The following is a 27,243-nucleotide window of genomic DNA, read 5'->3' as shown; positions in this document are numbered from 1 at the left end:
ATGTAGGCGGTCCCGCTGATGTCGGTGGGCGTGGGACAGCAGGGGGAAACACCCCCATTTCAAGAAAAAAATGGGCGGGGGTGACCCGGAGGATTCGGGTCTTGACCCGGAGAACCGGAGGAGCAGCGCTCACCTGGCAATCTTCGGGTCAAACACGGAGAGTTCCCAGGTATGTATATTAGTGATACCAATTAGAAAACTTTGGCATTTTGTTTTTCCTTTTTGGTCCCATTGTTTTCAGACAACAAATTTTTTTTCCTGCCCTTTCGATTCGGACAAAACATTGGAGGGCATTTTAGATTACGAAAAAAAAATTAGTTGTCACTCACAAGATGAATCACTATGTAAAACACCAGCGATATGGTAAAGAAGGAAATAATTATTCTGGCTGGCAGACCTCACCCTTTTCCGGTGTGCCACACAGGCAGCAATAAAGGTACATGGGAGATGCCAGTCCAGGCCTTTTACACAATCACATATTATTATACCATATCATTATATATTATTATATATATGTGAAACTGCTAAATAAAGCTCTAGTTTGGTTTCTTGGCTTCTGATTACAAGGTAAAATATATTGCAAAATATACGTTGTTTCACCCCAGGATTCTGTATTCATGGTCAGTGCTGAAACAACTCAAGCCCACTAAATCTCAGGGTGAAGGGGCAGATTCTTAGGGTCACACAGTCTGGAACTGACTATTTCCTATTCTTCACTGCTGTGATTACATGTAAGACTCTCAAATAGGGATGCCACAGTATTTAAGTTATCCCGGAGCCAGCTTCAAAGCACTGATTACCGTCTGTGCCGGTAAAATACCGGTTGAGTGGCAACCCTACTTCCAAATGGTGTTTTTGCTACTAATATGATATGGTTGATATCACTGATTGAATCCCTATGTCTTAATTTAGTGTGTCTTTAAATAATGACAAGTCAAGGTTTTCACAAGGACCGGTATTGACAGGTTTGCAATGCAGTGTATGTATGGGCTCTGTATGTGTGGGCAAGGGGAGGTAAATGTCTCGATAAAATGGGTGTTGTGCCAACCCTGAGTATACTGTATGTATACAATGCACTCGCCAGGGCAGTTCTTTGTATAGGGCAAAACAGCGTGGGCCTGTGCTCCCACCTATCCGGTTTCCTGGGTTACCCTGGTAACTGAGGCGTTCACTGGGGTCACCTGACGCACGTTATGCATGAACTGGCACGAGTGTGTGTGTATGGTGTTAAGAGTGTCAAGGAGAGGGGAAGAGAGAATGAGTGTACTGAGTGTTAGTGTATGGTGTTAGCGTGAGTGTTAATGCAAGTAGACTGAACCCAGCCAGGGATCATACCACATAGGGGAACTAAGAAACCCAATCTGTAGAGGGGGACTGATTTCACTGCCCCCCTTCAAACTGCCCAGGACACTAGACAGGGAGCCTGTAAGCATGCAAGTAAGTGGGAAAGCAGCTGGGTAAAGGGATATGGGGCTTCTGGTTTTACTTCAACTAGCCTCATTCTTACATGCAAATTATTACTAGGATATTTATTAAACGATATGTACTAGTCCGTGCACATATACAGACAGGAATTGCAGAAAAGATTGGTTACTGGATAGCAACACGTCTGAGAGATCATCGGCCTCTCATGCCACTTTCTGGTGATGTGCAACTGAGAAGGGACGGCCCTGGCACTCCCCGGGGAAGCACAGCTCTACAGGGAGGAATTGGATTGTGTATTATGATGTACATTGTGTCATATGTGTGACTGACACATAAACGAGTCCCTGACATAACTGGCATTTTCAAAATGAAACTCATTATAGCCCCTCCATGTGTGGCCGTTACACTCCGATTTGATTTGATCCCAGGTTCACCTATCAGGTAGTTCGGAGCGCTATAGATGGTGTCACGGAGCATGTGACTGTAACAGTAAAAACAAGTGAGTACACGGACACGCGTGGCCCCCTCAGGCCCCAGCTCGGCACGGGTTTAAGCTTCATCCACCTGTTGGGGCCCTGTGGGTGGTGTTGGGAGTGGACCTGACGTTCTCCGCCTCCCTGTATGTACCCGGGCCGGGGTCTCCAGGGCAGCTGTGTGGCGGGGGGAGAGGTTATTTAACGGGAAAGCGCCTTCTCAATTACTTTGGTCTTTTGTAGCGTCCGTCGGAAGATACGGAAGACATGGCCTCGTCCACCCCAGGCAGGAGCGCAGCACGGACGTCGCTGGCTGGAGCGCCATCCCCGGGCAGCCCGACCCGGCTGAGTCGGTTGCAGGAGAAGGAAGAGCTGCGCCACCTGAATGACAGGCTGGCCGCTTACATCGAACGGGTACGGTCGCTGGAGGCAGACAAGTCCCTGCTGAAGCTGCAACTGGAGGAAACTGAGGAGGTGTCCACGCGGGAGGTGTCTAACCTCAGGCTCCTCTATGAGACCGAGCTGGCCGATGCCCGCAAGCTGCTGGACTACACCGCCAACGAGAGGGCCCGTCTGCAGGTGGAGCTGGGCAAAGTGCGAGAGGAACATCGGCAGCTGCAGGCCAGGTACGACCCCCGGGCCCCACATACACACCTGCCGGCCCCAAGGCACCTGTCTATGGCTCCATTACCTGGAGCGAGCCCCGTCCATGCTAGCCCAACAGCCTTTCCCCCCAGTTTATGATGGGTGATGCCAATTTTACCTACACAGTGCATCGTGATGTCTCTATCTATGTTGATGCAGAAGGCCGAAAAGAATCCCCCTAAGCCAAGTTTGGCTCATGTGGTGAAAAATACCTTTGACTCCAATAAGCAGGTTTATCAGTCCTTGTTGATTAAAAATTACCAAGAGAAGTGCTGCTTTGCCATGAATCAGTTTGATTCCTTCTTAAAAGCATTCACATTATCCATGTTAACTTTATAATCAGGTTATGCATTCCAGATCTTTACTGCTCTCACTGTATAGCATACCTCCTTCTCCTTAACCCCTTAAATTAAGGATCATTTTTTATGTTGTCCTTGTTCAACTAACTAATTTAGTTAACCCCTACAAATTTGTGTGTATATGTGTCTATATGTATGTGTGTGTGTATATGTATATATATGTGTGTGTGTGTGTGTATATATATATATATATGTGTGTATATGTGTGTATATATATATATATATATATATATATATATATATATATATATATATATATATATATATATATATATATATATATATATATAGTAGAGGTTGTAGCCGTATTAGTCCAGTGGTGTCAATATCAAATAAAAGATGGAATAAGTATCTTGTGATAATACCAATAAATAGTCCAATATAAATAAATAAATAGTCCAATAAATTCTGTTAGTCCAATAAAAAAGGTATTATCACAAGATACTTATTCCATCTTTTATTTGAGATATATATATATATATATATATATATATATATATATATATATATATATATATATAAATTACACACACATATCCCCTTTTATGGGACAGGGAGGGCTTTCTTATATGTAACAATATGTATAAATTATTATTCAACATATAAAAAGAAGAAAATCAAAATTGGAAGGGGGGGATTCAGTTTCAACTTTAATAATTACACATGGAGCGAATGATTTGAGGGCCTAATATTAGTCCCTGCTGCCAATATATATATAAATATACCGTATTTTTCGCTCTATAAGACGCACCTGCTGATAAGACGCACCTAGATTTTAGAGGAGAAAAAAAAGGAAAAAATATTTTGAGCTAAAAAATGGGCTAAAATATTTATTACAATAACTGAATAAGCTATGAACACAGTAAGACACACACAGTAAGACACACACAGACACAGTGAGACACACACACACACACACACACAGTAAGACACACACACACACAGTAAGACACACACACACAGTAAGACACACACACACAGTAAGACACACACACACAAACACAGTAAGACACACACAGTAAGACCTCCCTCCCTAACCCCCCTTCTCAGTATCTCCCCTCTAACTCCCTAACCCCCCCTTCTCAGGATCTCCCCTCTAACTCCCTAACCCCCCCTTCTCAGGATCTCCCCTCTAACTCCCTAACCCCCCCTTCTCAGGATCTCCCCCCCCCCCCGCCCCGCCCCGCCCCGCCCCGGTCACTTACCTTAAACTCCTGTGTTGGAAGCGTGAGGCGTTTGTCCCGGGTGCCGGCGCTTCACTGCTGAGCGCCGGCATCTGACGTCATATGCCGGCGCCCAGCGTAAAGCGCCGGCACCCGAGACAAACGCTTCCAACACAGGAGTTGAAGCGCTGAGGCAGGTGGCGGTGGCGGCCGCCGCCAGCAAAGGATTCCTGTATATCTGTCAGGCAGGGGGGCCCGAGAGTTGCCGAGCGGTTGTCTTCAGCAACCGCTCGGCACCCCTTGGGCCCCCCTGACTGGCAGAAATCCAGGACTCCTCTGCTGGCGGCCGCCGCCGCCTGCCTCAGTTGCGACCCCCGGATTTATCGGCGTATAACACGCAGGTAGGGTTTAAGCTCCGGATTTTAGTTAAAAAAGTGCGTGTTATACGCCGATAAATACGGTATATCGTTGCCCCCCCCCTCCCTCCCTCCCTGCCTGCATCTTCGCTCCATAAGACGCGGCTGATTTTTCATCCTACTTTGGGAGGAAAAAAACTGCGTCTTATGGAGCGAAAAATACGGTATATATAAATATTAGACCCTGCTGCCGATAGCAGGTATAGATCAACACATTAACACACAAACCCAGCTTTGCATGTATAGATCAATTGAAATTCACTTGTGATCTCAGCACTGAAGGTATATATCAAATAAACAGAATCAGACATACAAATCCTGTATTTGCAGGTATACAATAATAATATATGAAATGTAGCATTGCAGGTATAGATCAAATCAATACATGGAAACAGCATTGCAGGTATTAATCAACTGAACAAGACATACAAACCCTGTATTTGCAGGTATACATAAATAATGTATGGAAACATAGCATAGCAGATATGGATCTACAGAAGAACACACAAACCAAGCTTTGCAGGTACAGATCAATTGGAATTCACATAAAAACACGGCATTAAAGGTATATTTAAAACCCCCTAAATTACAGGGATAGATCACAGGTTGCACACCCCAACCACGCTGCCCACATAGAACCTGGCCAGCACCCAGATAACACACATAAGATTTGCCATCTTTGTCCCATATACACCCTGCCTGTGCCATCTTGGTCCCCAAGGCTCAAACATCCTGCTAGTGCCATCTTTGCCCTTCCACAATTATACATCTATGATACACACAAACACATTAACTCATGCTCTCCCTCATTCAGACAAATCATCCACATATTAACTCATGCTCTCCCTCATTCAGACAATTCATCCATTTTAAGAAACTACACCCCTTGGAGCTTCAAATGAGGGGCTACATGTATTTCTAGGACAAAAGTTGAGTGCACAAATAATGATGGAATATGTCGCTTTGGCTTGAAAATACGTTTTTTCTAACCATAGCGACATGTTCATTTGTTTCTTGCGCACTCCAGGTTTGTACTAGAAACACATACACAATAAACATTGTGCCATAATTTAACTTCCTACATGAGCAGTAATGCCACGTCAAGGCTTCAACCCTAATTACTGACCATTCACATGCCTTTCATATCTCCATTCACTCACAGAAGCACACGCCATTCTTTCCCCTTCCAATCCCAAAGAAATTATGGTAAAGGGAGAAAAAAATCACTTTTACAGCAAAAATAAGTTTTGCAGTAAAAATGCAAGGTGTTCCAGGGATGATATGGTTACTCACGTACTGCACAGGCTAAATGGCTGATTTTAATAATATTTGCAGTTCATCAGGATTTCAAAGGGATCAAAGGGATCATAGGATTAAAAATTAGTATCGGCCATTTTTAAAAAGGGAATGTGACTTTTTATAGCTATATGATCGCTGTGGTAACATTGGCTACGTGACTCATATGATACAATGTAGTGGTCCCATATTTCAATTTATCCCATTAAATTTATTAAGTTAAACCCAGAGTATTCATCTAGCAAACATATTTGCATGATTCTTACTGTGACGTTTACACCAACATCTGTCAAATCCAGTGGTCAAACATTGTATTTTGTTTAGAAAAAATCCTTGAATTTGCCTTCATCAATTTAAAAATCAAACTCATAATATTCCACCCCCCCAGATACAGCCATTATACGCCTATATGATCACAAGTTCACCTGTCAGGTGCCTGATGTTTAAGTACAGAAAAATCTTTAGACCTTGCTGGGCTCTCCTATTGCTCCCCCTCCCCCCCTGCTTGCTGATCAACATGTATTGCGATCAGCAGTGCAGGGCCATGATATCACTGGCATCAAAAATGTATGAGAAGTCCCCAAAGGGATCTTGAGCCAAACTGTACTGGGATCCTATACGATATGCAATGCTCCTCCCAGAGGAATATTACTAGGGATCCTGCCGGATAATGCTAATGATATTGGGAAGTTAGGATGTTAAACTAGACTTTAAGTCACTCCAGTGAATAGGCCTCTCTGTGCTAGTGCAGTTAATTATAATAAAAAAAAAAAACATAAGGCAATAATACCTCTAACACTGCACTATTTGACAACACACTGTAATTGAAAACTACAAAGCTACCACTGACCACAAGAATTGTTAACTTTTTTTCTTGGAACTAGTCAATTACAATTTATTCTTCAATGAGAAGTAGGCCATGTTTGTTTTATATCTTTTTTTAAGGCTTGTTTTGTTGTATAATCCACACATTTTCTGATGCAATCACCTTACTGCCTTGTAGTTCTGTTCAAATAGAATATTGGAGTATGGAATATTATCATGTTCTATAATCGACCAGAAATGTAATCTGTTTTATCTCTTTGAAGAAATTCCAAAAAAGAAGCAGATTTGAACCAGGCTCTAAATCAGCTGCGAGATCTGGAAGCTAAACTTAACTCCAAAGAAGCTGAGTTGGCCACTGCTTTATGTGAAAGAAGAAGTTTGGATGCACAGCTTCAAGATCTGAAAAGCCAGATAACTGGAGTAAGAAACGGATTTTCCGTTTTGTGAGCAACTAAAGTTCTTTCAGGGAAAAAAGACATCAATAAAATAATACACAATAATAATGTATGTCTGGTTTGCATTGTTAGTGCTGTGCAAAGGGTTAATAATTTAATGATAAACACATTATCTGTGTAAAAATGAGCTCACATGTTTTCTTTTTTTTGTTCATTTTAGCTTGAATCATCATTAAGTGATACCACTAAACAGCTACATGATGAAATGCTGTGGAGGGTTGACTTGGAAAACAAAATGCAAACACTCAGAGAGCAACAGGAGTTTGAAAAGAATATGCATGGACAGGTGTGTTGCTCTTTTTGCATATCTGTGTTGGTGGAGCTGGTAATTTTTGAAATATGCTGTATGACTTGGTGTGGGCCCTAGTTTTCCGGTAATGATTAGTCTTTACTGCTGGCTTTCACTCTCGCCCAAAGTTGTGCTCAGTCCAATTGCTTCAAGAGAAAAGAGTGCACCAGAACCGAGGTGTCTGAGACTTGTCTTCGTTGGTCCTTGTGAGCATCCCTATAGTTCTTCATTACAACTCCCACAAAAGTGGGGCGATTTTCAAGTGGGGCACGTTGCATCTGCATAAGGTAGTGGTCGTGCCCCAAATTTTTCTACATGGAAACATCCACTTTTCTCTTAAAATCTTCCACTAATACTTTCGCTTGACCATTGTTTAACAGACTTGACATTGTGGCAATACCATGTTGTTGTTGTTGCTGTAGGAGGTCAGAGAGATGAAGAAACGTCATGAGACCAGGATTGTTGAAATAGATTCTGGTCGTCGGATAGAATTTGAAAACAAGCTAGCTGAAGCTTTGCAAGAGCTACGGCAAGACCATGAATTACAAATCATGGATTACAAGGAGCAGTTAGAGAAAACTTTCAGTGCAAAGGTAATAGTTGTGTTATAAATGCTCTTGTGTGCATTAGTACAACATTTTTTGGATGAAAGCTTAAGAGTGTCATAAAATAGAGAGTGTATACACTAAAAATGACTTGCTCTGCTTCATTGTGAAGTGTTGTTCTGTGCATTCTAAACATGTAATGTTACCTTTGCTCCTGCTGATTTTTGTTTTGCACAGTTGGAAAATGCACAGCTTGCAGCAGCAAAGAATAGTGACTATGCCAGTGCCACCCGGGAAGAGATCATGTCTACGAAGCTACGAATAGATTCCTTAACATCCCAGCTGAGCCAGTATCAAAAGCAGGTATGACTTACTAAGAGTGATTTTCCATATTTGTTATTTGACTAAACACACCATTTGAAATATGATTATCAGTACTGAATGTCCAAACCTTTCCCAAAAAGCACTCTGATGATGATGTTAAATTCCACACATTAATGTGTGCTTTTTTTTTTTTGTTTTTTTTTGGAATGTGACAAAAAAATAGACAACCCCCATTTCATATAACTTATCGGTAACTGCTTATATATTTTTTTTCAAATGGAAAAACAATACTTCAGCAAATAATATTTACTTGAAATTCTAAGTTCAACATTTTTAAACGTTAAGTAGTTTGTTTTTTCTTTTCCTCCTTTTATTGGCCTACAAAGCTTCTTGTTCCTTAGCCCAATTAACTATAACTGAACGTTCAAGCCTTCTTTGATTCGGAGTTTTGTTTTTATGGTAGAACTTGGCACTGGAGGCTAAACTGAGGGATCTTGAGGAGATGCTGGATCGTGCCCATGACTTGCACAGAAGGCAGATGAGTGAGAAGGACCGGGAGGTTTCTGAAATGAGGCGCCAACTACAGACTCAGTTGGATGAATATGAGCAATTGCTAGATGTGAAGCTGGCCTTAGATATGGAAATAAATGCATACAGGAAGATGCTGGAAGGGGAGGAGCAGAGGTAAGAGCAGCATCCCTGAATAAACTATCGTCTTAACACCTTTGCTTCTAGTGATAATACGAGGAACTCCCCAAAAAGCTGTTCCTGTAGGACCAGCTATATGCTTGGTGCTGCTGCCTTCTCTAGCTCCAGCTGACTTGCCCAATTTGACTGCACACAAAGCACGTGAGGCATCAGGTAGAGTAGCAGATACTACTTAATAAAAAAAAAATAAAAAAATAAAACAAGATCATACATTTAAAGTGTCACCAAGACATTGGGGGTACACTGTAGTTACAAGAGAGATCCCGGGGGTCTAACATACATTAGGTTTCTTTTGCTAAAGAATTAACCCCCCCCCCCCAAGTAAATCTTGTTTTTGTATAAATATGATCCTAAACTAAAGCCCTACATGCCCTGGAAAAAAAAAACACAAAACATTACATAGTTAAATATATATATATATATATATATATATATATATATATATATATTACTGAAAAAAGATGTGCGTCCATCAAGTTCAGCCTTTCCTATATCTGTTAATTTGTTGCTGTTGATCCAAAAGAAGGCAAAAAACCCCAGTTTGGCTCTTTCCAATTTTGCACTAACCAGGGAAAAAATTCCTTCTTGACCCCAAAATGGCAGTCAGATTTCTCCTTGGATCATTAAGCTGTTTTCCCATAATTAAAGATTATATCCCCGAATATTATGTTTTTCCAGGTATCCATCCAGTTGCTGTTTAAACGTCTGTACAGACTCACATAAAACTACCTCTGCAGGCAGAGAATTCTACATCCTTAGTGTCCTTACTGTAAAAAACCCTTTCCTCTGCCTTAGCCTAAATCTCCTTTCTTCCAGTCTAAACGCATGACCACGTGTCCTATGCATAGTCCTGTTTATGAACAGATTTCCACACAATGGTTTGTATTGGCCCAGAATATAGTTATATAATGCTATCATATCCCCTCTGAGGCGCTGTTTTTCTAAACTAAACAGATTTAAATTAGTTAACCTTTCTTCATAACTACAGTGCTCCATTCCTTTTATTAATGTTGTAGCCCGCCTCTGCACCCTTTCTAGTCCTATGATATCCTTCTTTAGAATAGGTGCCCAAAATTGCACAGCATATTCAAGGTGCGGCCTTACCATTGATTTATACAGAGGCAAAATTATATTTTTATTCCGCGAATTGATGCCCATTTTTATACACGACAATACCTTACTGGCCTTGGCAACTGCTGACTGACATTGCACATTGTTGCCTAGTTTGTTGTCTATAACAATTCCCAAATCCTTCTCGTTCGTCGTTACCCCTAATTCACTACCATTTAGGGTGTAGGTTGCTTGTGCATTCCCTGCGCTGAGTGGCATAACTTTACATTTATCTACATTGAATTTCATCTGCCATTTGTGTGCCCAGTCCCCCAGTCTATCTAAATCACTCTCACACTGTATTACTTTACCTAGTTTAGTGTCATCTGCAAACACAGAAACATGACTTTCAACGCCTATTGCCAGGTCAATTATAAATGTTGAATAAAATTGGTCCCAGAACAGAACCCTGAGGGACACCACTTACCACTTTTGACCAGCTTGAAAATTTATCATTTATAACAACTCTCTGCACTCTCTCTCTAAGCCAATGTTCTACCCAAGCACAAGAATTAGCATCTAGACCAATTTTCTTCAGTTTGAATACTAACATATTGTATGGAACCGTGTCAAACGCCTTGGCAAAATACAAGTAGATTACATCCACTGCCACACCCTGATCTACACTTCTACTTACTTCTTTGTAGAATGCAATTAAATTAGTTTGACATGACCTATGTTTCATAAAACCATGCTGATTTTTGCTAATAATACTGTTCTTCCCAAGGAATTCCTGAATATTATCCCTAAACAGCCCTTCAAATACTTTCCCAGCCACAGAAGTTAAGCTCACAGGTCTATAATTTCTGGGCACAGATTTTGAACCCTTTTTGAAAATAGGAACCACATCTGCCTTCCTCCAATCCTCTGGTACAATTCCTGAAAGAAAAGAATCCCGAAAGATTAGAAACAGAGGTTCACTTATTTCCTGACTCAGCTCCTTAAGTACTCGAGGGTGAATACCGTCAGGCCCCGGAGCTTTGTTAACATTAACTTTCTTTAGTTGCTGCAGCACCTTGTCCTGAGCCATCCACTCACAGTTTGACTGAAATTTTTTTTCAATAGTCCTATATATATATCCATTGCCATAGGTTCCTCCTTAATATATACTGAGGAAAAATAGTAATTTAAAGTTTCTGCTTTTTCCTGGTCCCCCTTAACCAACACTCCCATCTCTGTATCTTTTTTTTTTTTTTTTTTTTTAATGTACTTTTTGGGGGGGGGGGGTTAGTTTTGCTCTCTTTGGCCGTCACTCTCTCTTTCTAGTTTAGCCCATCTAATTACCTTTTTGCATGCTTTATTAGCTTCCTTATATCTTATATAGGATGCCTCTGATTCGTCTGATTTAAATGCTGTAAAAGCCATTTTCTTATTTTTAATTTTCTGCTTAACGTCCCCACTAATCCACATTGGTTTCAATTTGTTTCTTTTGTATTTATTTCCTAGTGGTACATACTGAGAAGTGTACCCTGCTAATATTTGTTTGAAAATACTCAATTTTTCCTCAGTGGTTTTATCCCTAAAAACATTGGTGATGCCATGTGTGTTTGTGCAGGTTGAAACTATCACCGAGCCCTGCTCAGAGAGGCACGGTATCTCGAACATCAGCTGGTCACACAAGCCGCTCACATCGTGGGAAAAAGAGAAAGCTAGAAGACAGCGAGAGGCAAGAGACCAGGAGGACGTACCAGGTGGTTCAGCAAGGCTCTTCTTCAGGGCCTGTATCTATTGATGAAATTGACCCCGATGGGAAGTTTGTTAGACTGGTGAACAATTCAGAAGAGGTACTGGTTTTATGCTTTTGCACATGTATGTTTAACGTAATTGTGTTCTGATGAAAATGTGTTATATATGATAATGCGTACTAATGTTTGATCTGGCAACAGACAAGGTTAACCCCTTCGTGACAATGGCCGTTTTAACATTTCTGCGCTGCTCGTGTTTAGTTGTAATTTTCTTCTTTCCCGTTTACTGAACCCACACACATTAGATATTGTTTTTTTCAGGACAAGAAGGGCTTTCTTTAGATGACATTGTTTTGGTTGTATCATATTTACTATTAAAAAAAGTATAAAATATGGTGAAAAATTCTAACTTTTAGTTGAAAAATCTTTTACTCGTCTATAAAAGGTAATGAAAAAACCTGCTAAATAGATTCTATTTGTCCTGAGTTTAGAAATACCCAATGTTTTTATGTTTTTTTGCTTTTTTCTACACATTATGGGGCAAAAAGTACAGGTAGCGTTTTGCTATTTCAAAGCCATTTTTTCCAAATCTGGTAATTCTTCCCCCCATGTGCCATTTCAGGTATCTTTGAAGCCGGCCATTGCAATTTACCCCATCAAGTCATATATTTTTGAAAACTAGACAGCCCAGGGTATTCCAAATGCTAGTATTTTAACCCTTTCCAAGCACTAATTCTACCATCAGCCTTTGTCAAACTTTATGGTAGTCATTTTTTTTGCATTTGTTTTTTCACACACATTTTACTTTAGGTATGAATAAACAGGTTCTGGTATATGTCACTATCATAAAACACCCCAATATGTGTTTAGCAACATATCCTGAGTACAGCGATACCTCACATGAATGATTTTGCCTGGGCCATTTCAGTGTGCCCAACAAAACCATATATTTTTGAAAACTAGACACCCCAGGGTATTTTAAATGCTGGTATTTTAACTCTTTGCATGCACACATTTTTTCAAAGTTTGCAGTAGTATTTTTGTGTGTATTTTTCCCCACACACACCTACTTTATATATGAATTTACAGCTACTGGTATATGCCGCTGTCACACGACACCCCAATATGTGTTCAGCAACATCTCCTGAGTACAGTGATACCCCACATGCATGGGTTTGTCATTTTTGGGGGGAACTAAAAGGCCACATTTGGTACGTGTGCATTTTTCTAATTGGAAATTTGATGTGTGGCCATCCTTCCCCCCCGTGTTAATTGGGACATTGTTGAATCCGGCCAATTCAATTTACCCCATCAAATCATACACCCCATGGGCATTTAATATGCCAGTATTTTAACTCTTTCCATGCGAGAATTGTTTTAAGCTAATGTGCTAATTTTAGGACTTGCTCACAAAAATATATTTTTAATTTTTTTTTTTGCCTTTTTTAAAACATTTTTAACATTTTTTTTCAACTTGAAGGTTCCCCTGACATCAGAGGGAAATTATTTTTACATTTTACGGTTTTTTTACTATTTTTTTTCTAATTATTATTTATTTTATTTTTAATTTATTTTTTCTAATCACACTGTGATTAGAAAGCTGGGCTCCATTGACTTGCATGGTTGAATGCAGTACCTTTTTTTATTCCCGGGCCGCCGCCATCTTGCTGATGGCGAAGATCACCGGCAGCTGCGGCTGTGACCGCTCTCCGGAGCGGTCACAGTCCATCAAGAGGTAAGTGTTTGGTGTCGCTGGTGATCGTTGATGCCTCCTAAACGCTTTTAAAACGTGTATGGCGGTTGTTGACGCCCCAGGGAGGGGCCAGACATGGCCCCTGATTCCGATCATGGCGTTGCTGAATGCCTCGAGGTCGAGGCATTACAGCAACGCCGTTTGGGTAAAAAAATCGATCACGGATCGAATATTTTTTTTTTTTTTTTGTGCGTTTTTTTTTTTTTTTTTTACCCGTTTTAACAAATGACAGTCCTGGCACGTCATTTGTCGTTAACGACATGTTTTTCCGTGACGTGCCCGGACCGGCAATTGTCATCAAGGGGTTAAGCAGCTTCCTATGTTCTTGCGGTCTGCTTATATGGTGTCTGTGATTAAGCATGCTGTGCCTCCTTTTGAAAAACTATTGAGATTACATTCTTCAGACAGTATTTACCATCGTTTGCAATGGTTTGTAGGAACATGTTGAGTATTGCTATCTTGTTTTAAAGTATCCAAACTTTATAGAAAAGGCATACTGGAGTCTGGCTAATCTGAGGCTTTGATGTTGGGTGCTGTGTAATTTGTGCATATACCGATATTTATAAGCGCAATGAGATTTAAAAGAAAGAAGAAAACAAAAATGAGGGGTTAAATGCAATCATATTGCTTACAACTGTCTTCTATAAAATAACTGTTTAGAAAATGGGATGTTGAACTCTGCGTGATAAGAGTATTTAACTTTCCCTGCCCACCTCCGTGGCACATAAGGTAAGAGACAGACTAATCCTTCCTAGGTAGACATGACTCTAGAAGAAAAATACAAATAGCCCCCTCTAGGCTCTTCAGTGGGTTTTTCTGCCTACTTTTTCTTGTTATGATCAAAATAAGGGTTTCTAAAGAGAGCCCTTGTCCTGGAAAAAAATATAATTTGTGTGGGTACAATAAAGAAAATTACAGTTAAACACAAACACAGCAGAAATGTTAACTATTGTCACGAAGGGTACAAAATTTGAAAAAAGGTTTTGTCGCGAAGGGGTTAAAAACCTTACTTTGGTACTTTGAGTGTGTTTTTACAAACAAGTAACGGAGGGAGACTTTACCCGTGTGGAAGGTGCAATGTGCAGATGCACTGCCCAAGATTATCTATAGCGGTATAAAGCACCTCACAAAAAGGGTGTTTCTTCAAGATGCATGTAGAGAGAGTCCAGATGAAGGGTGGGTACTGGGGGAGTCTCTTATTGGGGCATCTTCTGAGTGGCGCCTGTAAACCGAAATACATGTGAGACATAATCCATGGTGCACACTAGAGCCCTGTGCGGGACTGCTTTTTTTTTTAATCCCGTTCCCGCTGATTTTTTGTTCAATCCCGCCCTCTCCTGCAACATGTGTGCCCAATCCCGCCCGCTCCCGCCACAAATGTGGCCAATCACGCCCACCTCCTTTCCTGAACTGCAGACTTCTCACGCAGTCACGCAAGGCTGTCCTCGAGTTTCTCACTCACAGTGTCTCTTCTCTTGCTCCGCCCAGGAACACAGCAGAGTCACGGGAAGTGACGTCACATCACGTGACTGCGCTTTGTTCCTGGGCGGAGCAAGAGAAGAGACACTGTAAGGGAGCAGCGTGAAGGCAGCTTTGCGGGACTGCGCAGGATTACCGGGACCGCAGGTACAGTGCCTGACCGCCCGCAAGACCGCTCGCGGGACCCGCCTCCCAATGCAGTCCTCTAGTGCACACCTCCTCAGCCTTTAACACCCAGTGCCTCAGGTAGAGTTTGGCTAGCACTTTAACCCCAGCAAACATAAGGACCTCTACATTGAGCTTCATATTAATCAAAGGCTTTGTTTTTATGGTTTAAATACAGTAGTATTACATTGGCACTTCAGTGAAATGTGTTAAGTCATTTTGTAGCATTTCTTCCCTTAATTAATGTTGCTGTTTTTGTAACAGTATTATGGAAGTGAGAGACAGTGCTTTGCAATTTTTTTGTGCTCTCAACACAGGATCAACAACTTCATGGATGGACGATGAGGAGACAGCATGGGTGCCTTGCAGACATTGTGTATAAACTTCCTGCCAGGTTCACCCTAAAGGCTGGTCAACATGTAAAAGTAAGCAGAGACTTACAAATGCAACCACGTGACCTAGATCTGACCTAACCTAAAAATCACCCCACAGTGATAAATGTACATATGTATGTTAGCTGGTTTCATTGAAGTGCGTTTGCTAAATATGGTATACCGATGAACTTTGGCTTTTTTGTCCCTAGTAGAGCCTGCTCTGCAGAAGCAGTTTCATGGAGTTTGACATTTCTTTTGCTTGTAATGTTGACCTACATGAGCTACATTTTTAACCACATGATCAAGAAGAGGATACCAGTCTAGTTCCATGAGTGATGCATCCTTTAAATTGTTTTTCAGGCTATTGTGCACTCTATGGCCACCCAGTTAATTAAATTGTGTTCTTGTGTCTGACAGATCTGGGCTTCAGGAGCTGGAACCGCACACAGCCCTCCTACAGATTTAGTGTGGAAGTCTCAGCTATCATGGGGGACAGGAGACAATATGAAGGTTACACTTTTGGACCCTAGTGGTCATGTAAGTATAAAATATGTGACAATTAGACTTGCGCATTCATCTTCGGGCGAACATGGAAACGAGCACGAAGAGGCCGTTTTTTTGTTTGTTCTGAAGACGCGCCGAAGAGAATACAGTGCCGGCAAAACGTAGGAGAAGCCGAAGACTCACAACCACGAAGAATCTTCGATTGATCGTCTTCGCCGCGCAGCCGGCAAAATTTCAAACAGGAGTGAGCTGATCCTCGTCTCTCCAATCAGCTCACTCTTGTGACGTCACGCTAAGGGTCTCGTCCAATGCCTGTGCTGCTGTTTTTTGAATTTCTGAAACCGCCTTTATAAGACCAGAGCTTGCCTGAGAGATCCATTCATTTTTCGCTGTGACTGCTTTGGCAACACTGCTGTGCTGCATCCGAGTGTTACAGAGAGAGATTGTTCTGTTCTGTGTGAGAATGGTAAGCCTCAGCCTGTCATTTCTCACAGTGTACTGTGTTCAGTTCTACATCTACTGAATTAATAATTTTATTAATTTTATCATTTTTTAATTTAATTTTTTTTCAGTGCTTTTGTCTGTCATCAACTGTGTAGTGCTGTTGAGTTGACAGTGCACCCAGTGCCTTACTGGCACTGGGGTGCCCTTGCCCTGGGCTGGCACTAGTGCCTACTGCCTGTCCTGCTTAGATAAAATAAATAGAATTTATAAATAATTTAATAGAATATATTATTAATAATTGAATACATATAAAATTATATATATATTTGTCAGTTATATATACTATAGTTAGTATAGTAATATACTAGTGTAGAGTGTACTGTAGACATTCAAGACATCTACTAGTGTCTAATCTAAAATCATTCAGTAATATCAATAATTCTATAATTCATTTTAGCTAGCTTAATAATTAATTAGCTATAAATAAAATTAATAATTAATTACTACTAGCTTATAGTTCAGCTAATCTTATTAGTACTGGTGCTGCAGCTCTTTAGTTTGTGCTTTGTTTTAGCAACAGCAAGAGACCAAGTCAATTTTTCTTAATTAATATTTAATTTTATTTCATTTGTTCACCTCAGTCCATCAGTGAAGTGAACTTGTTGGGCTAGTGAGTGCAGCCGCATAAGTGCTGTGTGTTTCAGCAAGCAGTGAAGCTAACTGTTTTGCTGTGACATTTTATTTTATTTCTAATTTCTTTTCAAGAAAGATTGACTGTTTGACGACAACAACTGTACTAAGCAAAGCTTCAAGATACTAGCTGTAGTACTAAAATAATTATAATCTTAACCTATAATATATTATATAACATAATATAATATAAATTCTAATTCATAATCTATAATATAAGTAATTCTAATTCATAATCTATATTCTATCTATAATCCATAATATAAGTAATTATTCTAATATTAATTATTACATAAGATAATATAATAAATTCTAATTCATAATCTATAATATATATAAGTAATTCTTTCTAATTCTGCCTAGAGTTAGACTAGAATACTAAGAAATATAGCTTTAGGTTTAGCATAGTAGTAGGATAGGCTCTTAGGCCCGTGTAAATTCAGTCTTTAATTTTTTTATCCCCCTTTTTTTTCTTTTTTTTTTTTTTTTTTTTTTACACACACAACACAAAATTTGAAATGGATCCTCCTTTTGGGACTAAGGAGGGACAAGCTCCATCTACCAGCACCACCACCAGTTCTAAGATGCAGCCTTTGCGTCAGTCTAGTCGGCCAAGTAGGCCAAGCTCTCGCTTATCATTTGGGGAAGCATTGCTTGAAGGATCATCAAGTAAAGGAAAGGCACCAAAAGCAGGCAGTAGTAGTGCTGCTAGGCCCACAAGCTCTATGGTTTTTTACGGAAAGCCTAAAGCACCAGAAGCACGTTCAAAGTTAAAGGGTAGCACAACTAGTACTTCTACTAGCCCAGTGAGTAAAAAGAAGTGCCTTTTGCCCCCAAGCAGCATCTTCCCCATCCACAAGCAGCATGCAAGGTACCAAGCAGAGCCAAATTAGCAGCAAGACTCAGAGGGGTTTTCCCAAACCAAAGCGATCTCATTCCTTCGTAGGGAAAATCACCCCCCCCACCTCTATCGCCTCTACCACCACTAGTGCTGCGCCTACTGTTCCCACCGGTACCGCCATGCCATGTCCTCCTAGTACCTCTAGCAAGCCACCAAGTCCTTACAATATTTTTGTAAAGACAGAGAGAGGGCTGCACATAGTGGAACTCCACCTAGCAGAGGAGCCTGAGACTGAGAGGCCAAGTGCAGAGTCTGTTCTTCCTGCTCACACTACTACTAGTCACGATATCAGTCTTAGCTCCAGCCTAGCAGGAATTCCATTCGATCTGGCTAATGAAGAACTAGACTGAGCCAGAGGAAGTAGAGGACATGAGTGGTCAGGAATCAGATTCCTCAGGGAGCAGTGTCCAAATGACTAGTGCATTTTCCCCCGAGCCTCTGTTCATCCACCCCGACCAGTAGGAGCAGCACCCAAGGCGCGCCCCAATTTGGGAGCACTTTGAAAATGTTGAAGAAGGGCGCTATGGAAAGTGCAAACATTGTGGGAAGCTAATAAGCAGAGGGAAAGTGTCTGGCCATTTTACCAGTGCTAGCATGAAGCATCACCTCAGCACTGGCATGTCCAGCCCACCCTGGAACAATTTGTGGCATTCCACTCCAAGAGAACAATGCCCAAACAGCAGGCCAATAAAGTAATGTGACTTATTGGTCAGTTCATTGCTGTTGGAGGGGCATCCTTCTCTATGATTGAAGGGGAGCCTTTCAAACAATTGATGGCGGCTGTGGCTCCACAATATACAGTTCCGTCACGTTCCACTTTCAGCAGGAACATTGTCCCCTCATTGTATCGGTCCTGTGTTTCAGCAGTGAAAGAGGAGCTTTCCAAGGCTGCTGGTCAGTGTGTTCATTTCACAACAGATTTGTGGAGTGCACCTATTGGGTAGCATGCCTTTCTTTCTTTGACAGCACACTGATGGCAGCCCGGTGTGCCCAAGGAAGCTGCTGCAGCAGGCTACCGATCATTCCTTCTCCATGCAGAAGTGATGGATGAAAAGCACACTTCCCAAAATATTCTGCATGCGATGAGGAAAATGTTTAGCCTTTGGGTGGGAGCAGAGGCAGGCACCAATGTTGAAGTTGGTTTTGTGGTAACTGACGGAGGTGCCAATATGGTGAAAGCGCTGCGAGATGGTCATATTGTTGGTGTGCGCTGTGCAGCCCACATCATCCATCTTGTAATGAAGGCAGCAATGTCAGAAGGAACTAATGTGGCAGCAGTAGTTCTGTCCCGCTGCAGAAAGATCGCTGGGCACTTTCATCATAGTGTTAAGGCTAGCCAACTTTTGAGGGAAGAGCGAGAGAGGTCAGGTCTTCCCATACACTGCCTACGTCAGGATGTCAGTACACGGTGGAACTCCACGTTAGACATGCTGGAGAGGATTTTGGAGCAGCAGAGGGCAATCCATAATCTTACCTCAGAGCATAATATTGGGATTACATCTCCATTGAATAGGGAGGATTGGACAGTGATCGCCCAGCTAGTGGCAGTCCTTAAACCATTCAGGGATGCCACAGAAAATTTAAGATCAAACACTGCCAGTCTGGCCCAGGTAATCCCAGTGTTCTCCCATCTAGGCAGCAAGATGGATGTGTTCCTTGAAAACCGTGAGGCTGTTCAAGGTGGCACTCTACATCCTGACATAGCAGCCATAGTCAGGAAGCTGAAGGATCTGCTAAAAGTACACCTTCGCAAACGCATGGAAGAGAGTCCCGAAATGATGCTAGCGTGCCTTTGCGATCTAAGGATTAAGGGAAAGCTAGCTTTGAAATTCAATGTTCTCAGTAGCTACCGGGAGCAATTGGTCAACAAGGTGCGTGACTGGCAGCGTAAAATGGGAATGCTGTCCGAGGATGGAGAGGTGCAGGAGGAGGAAGAGATGATGTGGTCTGCTACTCCTAGCAGCAGCATCAGCAGCAGTGCCACAAGCATCACAACACAGGTGAGTGGAGCAGCTGCGTTTTGGGAAGAGGCACTTGGTTGGACCATCTGACAGAGCTAGCAGCAGAAAGGAGAGTAGTGCTGCTGAAATGGTCAAACGTTACTTCTGTGAAGTTCCTTCTGCACCTAATGTTGATCCTCTTAGCTACTGGGATGAAACGAAGAGTGTGTGGCCTGCACTCTCATGGGTTGCGCAGCAGCTTCTATCATGTCCGCCAACCACTGTTCAAAGTAACCGCGTGTTTTCTATGACTGGAAACATACTGAGTCCACAGCACTCACGCATGGCACCTCATCTGATGGAGCAGATCGCCTTAAATTCAATCTGCCCAAATTGGGTTACCCAGCTCTTGGCTTGGAAAGTTAATTTTCTTTCTCTAATGTTCAAGGTAGTTTCTCCCCCTGGTTGCACGTGTTTGTGGTGTGGCAACGTCTGCTGCATCCGCCGGTGTAGCCAATTTACGCTAGGGCCTAGTGTCTGAGTTCTGGAAGTCTGCTCCCAAACGGGTGAGCGGGTCGTCAATTGCCCACTCATTCGCCTTTCCCAATGCTGCTGCTGGTGGTGGTGCCAGCGTCTCTTTTCTGCCAGTTCGCTTCCTGGCTAGTGTCATGCCTCAAATGTCCAAAATGTTTAAGGTAGTTTCTCCCCCTGGTTGCACGTGTTTGCGGTGTAGCAACGTCTGCTACCTCCGCCGGTGTAGCCAATTTACGCTAGGGCCTTGTGTCTGAGCTCTGGAAGCCCGCTCCCAAATGCCAAGGACTGACAGTTGTTTGGATGCTTTGCCCTGGGGTGAAACAGGTGAGTGGGTCGCCAATTGCCCACTCATTCGCCATTTCCATTTCATTTTTTTCCGTCTGATACACAACCTACCAAACACACACTAACACATATAACACAATGACATAACACACACATGTACAATTCACAAATCACAAGGACCTTTCCTCCTGTTATTTCTCCTGGCCTTCACTTCTACACTAACTAGCATTAACGCTATAACTCACACTTCACCCTATAACATTTTTCCATCCACATAGCTGCCAACAGACCCAACTTTTTCAGGTCAAATTTAGCTAAACTAGGTATGCTAGTGCACCTAGGTATAGCTGGGTAGGGTAGCACTACAACATTAAATAAATATAATAAAGTAAATAATAATAAATATAACTTTAAAATAAAATTCCTCATTAAAATTAAATTATATTTAGACATAATAATACATATTTAACCAAAACAGTGCACTAATAATCTTAAATAACCGTACATTAACCCTAAGCTATTTTTTAGTTGTCCAACATTTTTTCCATTCGCATACCTGCCAACACACCCAACATTTTCGTGGACAGTCCTGCTTTTATCCAGTCCTGTCCAGTAAAAGTTGGGTTGTTGCAAAGTATGCCATTATAAATAGGTAGCAAATGTTAGGCATGTATTACAAGTGGTCCAAAATCAATTTAAAAATGTAAAATAATCCCTGTTCTTTTATTAAACATCTATGGATGTGTGACTGTGTGTGATAAAAAGGAGGCCAAGTTCCTTGGAGCATTTGTCTAGGTCATTTTGTGTACAGTACACCTCGGTACGTGTGTGCAGCTCTATTGGTCGTTTCGGCAGGGGGCTCGCCTGCCATCAACGAATGAGGTGCATTCTGCAGTTCTGCAATTCATTTGTTGATGCCAGACCAGCCTTCCGGCGACCAATAGAGTCGCACACACGTACCTTCACGGCGCGAACGCATCTGCTACTGCTGCTGCTCCGATGTGTTCTTAACCCCGTATTAACCCCTGCTACGCAGCCGGGAGAAAACGAAGATAAAACGAGCTCGAAGAATGTCCACAAATATTCGCCCGAAAAGAAGATAGGAACGGCGAATATTCGCGGAATACGAAGTTTTTTTTTTTCCTCCGAAGACGAACACGAAGAGCCCCCTGGTGCCCAAGTCTAGTGACAATACAGTTTCATGCTTCTTTCATCAAATGTATGATTATTGTAACTGTCCTAGCTGGTCTCCCTCTTTCCTGTCCTAGCTGGTCTCACCCCTCTACAATCCACCATGAATGCTGCTGCCAGACTTATCTTCCTCTCCCATCGCTTCACTAAGACCTCTCCCCTCTGTCAGTCTCTTCACTGGCTGTCTGCGCGCTTCAGGATTCATTTCAAAATTCTGACTCTTACTTTCACAGCAGCTCCCCTGCTTAAATCTCCTAACGCATCTCTAAATACACTCCTTACCAGTCTCTCTGCTCATTTAACCTGTTACTTCTAGGCATATGCAGAAAGAACTCTTGTAAGAGTAAGGAACGAGGAGGGCGACTCCGAAGAGGAATTACTTGAAGAGGAGCTGGAAGAGTATCGTTTTTGTTCCCAGGTAAGTTTTGTTCTTTGCACCGCTTGTGCATAGGGAACTTAGCCATGTTAGTGTTACATTTTTATTTTACAATTTCTTTGGTAAACCAGCGCAAAAGAAGAAAAAAGAAATGTTGTTCAGTTTCGTGATGGCCTCAGTCCCATGCACTGGGAAGTGTCAGTCGGTGAGATCACTTTGATGTGCCTGCTGCATTCCCTGTGTATAGCCATGCATGTGCCAGCTGTAAATGACTTAATCAGTGCAAGTCTCCTTAGTCAAAGGGGCTGTATATTTATATGCATGCGTACTGATTCATCTGCTGAGTAAGTTAGAACATCTATGGGGTGAGCAATAACCACACTTGCTAGGGGTTCAGAGAAATATGAAAAGTGCTTTTGTTGTGAAGAACACAAATTTTGATAAGAGGGTGTTGGTCTTAAAAAAACCTTAAACATTGGCTTCCAGGATGAATATAGACACCTATCAAATATATATTTTCTAACCTGTATTATTGCTTTGAAAACCATAAACAATATCTCTCTAAGAACGCATCTAATCTAAAAAAATCTTTGGTTTCTCAGAGTAATGTCTTTGGGTGATTACTTAAAGCTTGCTGATGTGCCCTACCTTGATTATGGAGGTTTCCAAATATTGATTGTGCCATTTAGAATATGTAGTGTTAAGACACTTGCATGATGTGAAAACCCACTGCCCCTCTCTGTCATGGAATGTTTGCATTTTTTTTTCCCCTCAAATGCCTACCTAATCTGCATTGTTTTTACAAATGTCAATCCAGCATGTTTAGATGGTTTAGGTAGTTTGCTATTTTTGTCCACCATTAATACTGTGTAAACCTTAAATGTTGCATGGGCTACACTAATATCGCGTGTTATGCATATTCACACACAATTAACAGCATCATATAATGATTTAGGTAAATGACTTGTCTAATTTTGGAAGCTGTGGAAATGTTTACTATAAGTATACTACTAGTTCAGGATGGTATTTCGTTTCTCTGAAACGGAGGCTATACCAAAAGCACAAGTGGTTTACAAATATTATTGGCTAATAAGTTAAAATTAACTAACACACTGTATGACTAAAAGCATGTAGACCTCTGGCCATTACACCTTATTTGACCCTGTTGGACAATGGGGAGTCCAGTCATGTTGCAACAGGAAAGGGCCCTACCCAAACTGGTGCTACAAAGTTAGAAGCATACACTTGTCTAAAATGTCTTTGTATGCTGTAGCATTCACATTACCCTTCACTGGAACTAAGGGGCCATAGCCCAAACCCTAAAACACAGACCATTATTCTTCCTTAACCAATCTTTACAGTAGGCACTATGGATTCTGCCCATCAGATTCCCAGCTAGTGAAGCGTGATTAATCACTCCAGAGAACACGTTTCCACGGCTCCAGGGTCCAGTGTTGACGTGCTTTACACCACTTCAGCTAATGCTTGGCATAACCCGTACTTTGGTTAAGCTGTTACTCCTAGACTCTTCCACGTCACAATAAAAGCACTTGGACAGCGGACTGGGGCAGATCTTTCACAAACTGACTTGTGACATCTTATTACAGTGCCATGTTTAAAGTCACTGGCCTCTTCAATATTACCAATTCTACTGGCAATTTTTGTCTGTGAGATGGCTGTCTGTGTGCTGGGTTATCAATGGAAATGGCTAAAAAACCTAAACTAAATCATTAGAATGGATGTACACATACTTGTGCTCAAATATTTTTTGATAACCGGAGAGTAGACCTTTGAAACAGAGTATTGGGTCTTCTGTCCTTACTCAGATGTCAGGGTTTAAGTGTAGAAGGCTTTTGTTTTTGTCTTTAATTAAATATTCAGCAGTAGCATCTTTGATGCAGCTTTAATAACCAATTGCAGCATGTAGGGTATGAGTGGTTTGATACATCCCTGCATGCTTGGTCTTGGTATGAACATATTCCTTTTCTAAAAAGTTTACTGTTGCTGACAGTTTAAACTCGGTGGTTGAGTTACTATCAATATTTTAAGTTGTCATGTATTTAATTTTTGAGCCTAGACAAACATTGGCAGTAGAATATATATAAAGGGGCTCAGTCACTTTAAACATGACACTGTCATAGGATGCAACCTTTTGTCGCAAGTCAGTTTGTGAAAGATCTGCCCTGGCCCACTGGTAAGTGGTGCTATTGTGACATGCATATCTGTGAACTTCTGAGCTCTGGCTACCAGGAGCCTTCCCTTGCGGAACGTGGCCAGCACTGCCCACTGACATCAGCGGGAAATGCCCCCATTTAAAGGGAAAATGGGCGGGGAGCGCGTTGTCAAGACCCCGCTCCCTGGAAGATTTGGGTCTTGACCCGGAGAAGCTGTGCTTCACCTGGAGATCTCCAGGTCAAACCTGGAGAGTTCCCAGGTATGGTGATGTGGAGGCGTCTAGGAGTAACACATCAACCACAAAGTGGAGACCATGCACACCCACAAAGCAGGGTTGCCGAGTGCTGAAGTGTGTAGTGCATATTCTCTGTAGTATCACTCACTAGAGAGCTCCAAACTGCCTCTAGAAGAAACATCGGTACAATTACTGTGTGTCGGCTGCCGCATGAAATGGGTTTTCCGTGGCTGAGCAGCTGCACGCAAGCAGAGGATCGCTAAGCCCAATGCCAAGCGTCAGCTGCAGTGATGTAAAGCACACCGCTACTAGGGTCTGGAGCAGTGGAAACCTATATTTAGTGTTTAGATCTATTCACGTAATTATAAAATCTGTATGCTTAATAAGGCAGGCACTGCCTTAAGCAACGCCAAGGTGGCCTTCCATTAATGCTTCCGTAATGAATTTTTACAGCTTCCAATTTCGTATTGGCCACGTGTACTAAAAACCTTTTAAAGTGTTATATTTAAGAATTTTTAAATCTTTCTTTCCCTCTTATGTTTTTTTTGGTTTTTTTTCTCCCCTTTAGCCTCACCAGCCAGTGGATCCCAGCTGTGCAGTCATGTAGCCGTTACAGGGGAAAATAAATAAAGTGAAAGCAGGCAGCGTTTCCTGAATGTTGAACTTCTTATGATAGTAAAGTTATAAAGTGGCACTAGTTTGGTTTGGGGTTTAATAGACGTTTAATAGAATACTTGCTCTAGTCAGTTTTGCCTAGTAGGACGTCTAAAATATCGGGGATTATCAGTTCCTGGTTTTGTACCAACTAATGGCACTCTGGAGATAATTTTGTGTCTTTCAGCAGAATGATATGAGCAGACATTACTAAGTTAGCAATGTTTAGAGGTCCACCAAACCCACATTTTTTTTCCCCATAAGGTAACAGTAGGATACAAGTTGTCCTAAGAGTCAAGTTTGTACATTTTAGGCTCAGTTCGGATAAGGCCAGATAACTTAATTTACCTAAACACTTCAATGTAATGTGTGCCAAATGCAGTCCTACAGTTTAACTTGCTGTGAAGGTGCCTGTGTAGATCAGCTTCACATCACTCTCCAGTTTTTGAAATGGAAAATACTTTGTACCGTAGTAGTAGAAGGTCAGCGTTGTGTTCAATCTTTTTATGTTAAGATTTTAGTTTAAAGAATACTTTGATACGTACAGGAGCTATAGGTCTACTATGATGTGAGGACTCAAGCCAATATAGGCACTCCCTACTATATAACAGATCTCGCCCCTGCAGGATGGAATGAGGGTAAGAAGCACTGGTGTTTAAATACTTGTCTAGAAACTAAAACTTTATTTTTATTTTTTAATCTTTTTTTGGGGGTCTTTACAGTCATGCTATGGTGCCTGGTGTGACCACTACATCACTTAAAAACACGAAACAATTAGTTAAGAATTTGTTTAGAATGCGAGTATTAAACCATGTGTACAGTTTAATAAGACCATGTATAAATAGTAAGATATTCTAAAGGTGACTATGTACAGTCACCCAAAATGTAAAATTGTTAAATACCATAATTTTTGTTTTATTTTAGTATTCTAAATAAAGAAGATTTATATGTTTATTATTTCACTACAACAAATGCAAACTCACCCTTTGGAGAGAGCCAAACATTCTAATTTTTTATAGTGCAAATGTATATATGTTAGTGGCCTATATAGGGGTTGGGGGATCTTTAGTTGAATGTTTGCTACAACCCAACATTTCTTAATGCAAAATCATTTTAGCCTATAGGACATATCAAATTGGAGCTCCTATTTATTCTCTACACGCTGTACAAGAAGTACCAGTATATCTGATTTCTTACAGTTAAATTTTTTATTTACTCTATGGCAATATTAAGCGATAGTACTCCAGGTCAGCTTTAGAAAGAATATGAAAGAAAAAAAAAACAGTTTAAAACTGCTTTCTGAGCTGAAAACACCCTATTCAGTAAATCCAGTATTATTAAAGCCTGATAGACACAAGCACTTTTTACTGCCCCCAATATATTTATAACTGAGGACAGTATTGCTAATTTGCACATATGCCTTTATCAATTTGTTTTCTATTATTGATCTTTGAATTAAATGATATCCATATGCTCACTCATTTTTACACTTTTGTCTATTGTTTGCACTTTGTGTGCTGTCTATAAGACTTTACTAATTCCTGGTTTACTTAATAGGGTGTTTTTCAGCTCAGAGTGCAGTTTTAAGCGCTTTTTCTTTATTCCATATCCTTTCTATGTTTTGTGAACCATCTGCACCGCTGTGTGCTTCTGAGATTAAGCGACACTTAGTTGTCTATTAGCTCCACCACCTATTAAATATCCGGAACAGGTGATAATGGTCTTCTTACCCAAACTGCCACAGACAGCTTGCCCATCTTGACTAATTAAGCCTTCTTATATAACAAACACAGGAGGCCACATATAAACGACCACTCCATCTGCT

General features: G+C 41.3%; 1 protein-coding gene across 2 annotated transcripts; it reads left to right on the top strand.

Moving 5' to 3' along the window:
- Window positions 1-2,165: 2,165 nt before the first annotated feature.
- Window positions 2,166-25,371, top strand: LOC149278421 (lamin-B3-like). Of its 2 annotated transcripts, none has more exons than XM_089501958.1 (11): window positions 2,166-2,524; window positions 6,866-7,022; window positions 7,218-7,343; window positions 7,769-7,939; window positions 8,129-8,254; window positions 8,679-8,899; window positions 11,589-11,817; window positions 15,433-15,540; window positions 15,907-16,026; window positions 22,295-22,396; window positions 25,333-25,371. In XM_089501958.1, exons 1-11 carry the CDS (start codon window positions 2,166-2,168, stop codon window positions 25,369-25,371), a joined length of 1,758 nt encoding a protein of 585 aa, XP_089358084.1. The 2 variants fall into 2 exon arrangements, with proteins under 2 accessions (XP_089358084.1, XP_089358085.1); XM_089501959.1 differs by lacking the exon at window positions 25,333-25,371 and adding an exon at window positions 22,486-22,524.
- The last annotated feature ends 1,872 nt before the right edge of the window (window positions 25,372-27,243 follow it).

This window comes from Sceloporus occidentalis, unplaced genomic scaffold (assembly GCF_023333645.1).
Source record: "Sceloporus occidentalis isolate IW3139 unplaced genomic scaffold, rSceOcc1.0.p SCAF_189, whole genome shotgun sequence".
Taxonomy (NCBI): domain Eukaryota; kingdom Metazoa; phylum Chordata; class Lepidosauria; order Squamata; family Phrynosomatidae; genus Sceloporus; species Sceloporus occidentalis.
Note: the sequence above shows the minus strand (reverse complement) of the source record. Positions and strands in the feature narration are given on the sequence as shown.

Excerpts from the sequence above, each read along its gene's own strand:
- LOC149278421 (XM_089501958.1), top strand. The coding sequence starts at position 2,166 with ATGGCCTCGTCCACCCCAGGCAGGAGCGCAGCACGGACGTCGCTGGCT. Across the intron at positions 7,023-7,217 it reads TGAAAAGCCAGATAACTGGA|CTTGAATCATCATTAAGTGA; the intron begins GTAAGAAACGGA and ends TGTTCATTTTAG. Across the intron at positions 11,818-15,432 it reads TGGTGAACAATTCAGAAGAG|GATCAACAACTTCATGGATG; the intron begins GTACTGGTTTTA and ends CTCTCAACACAG.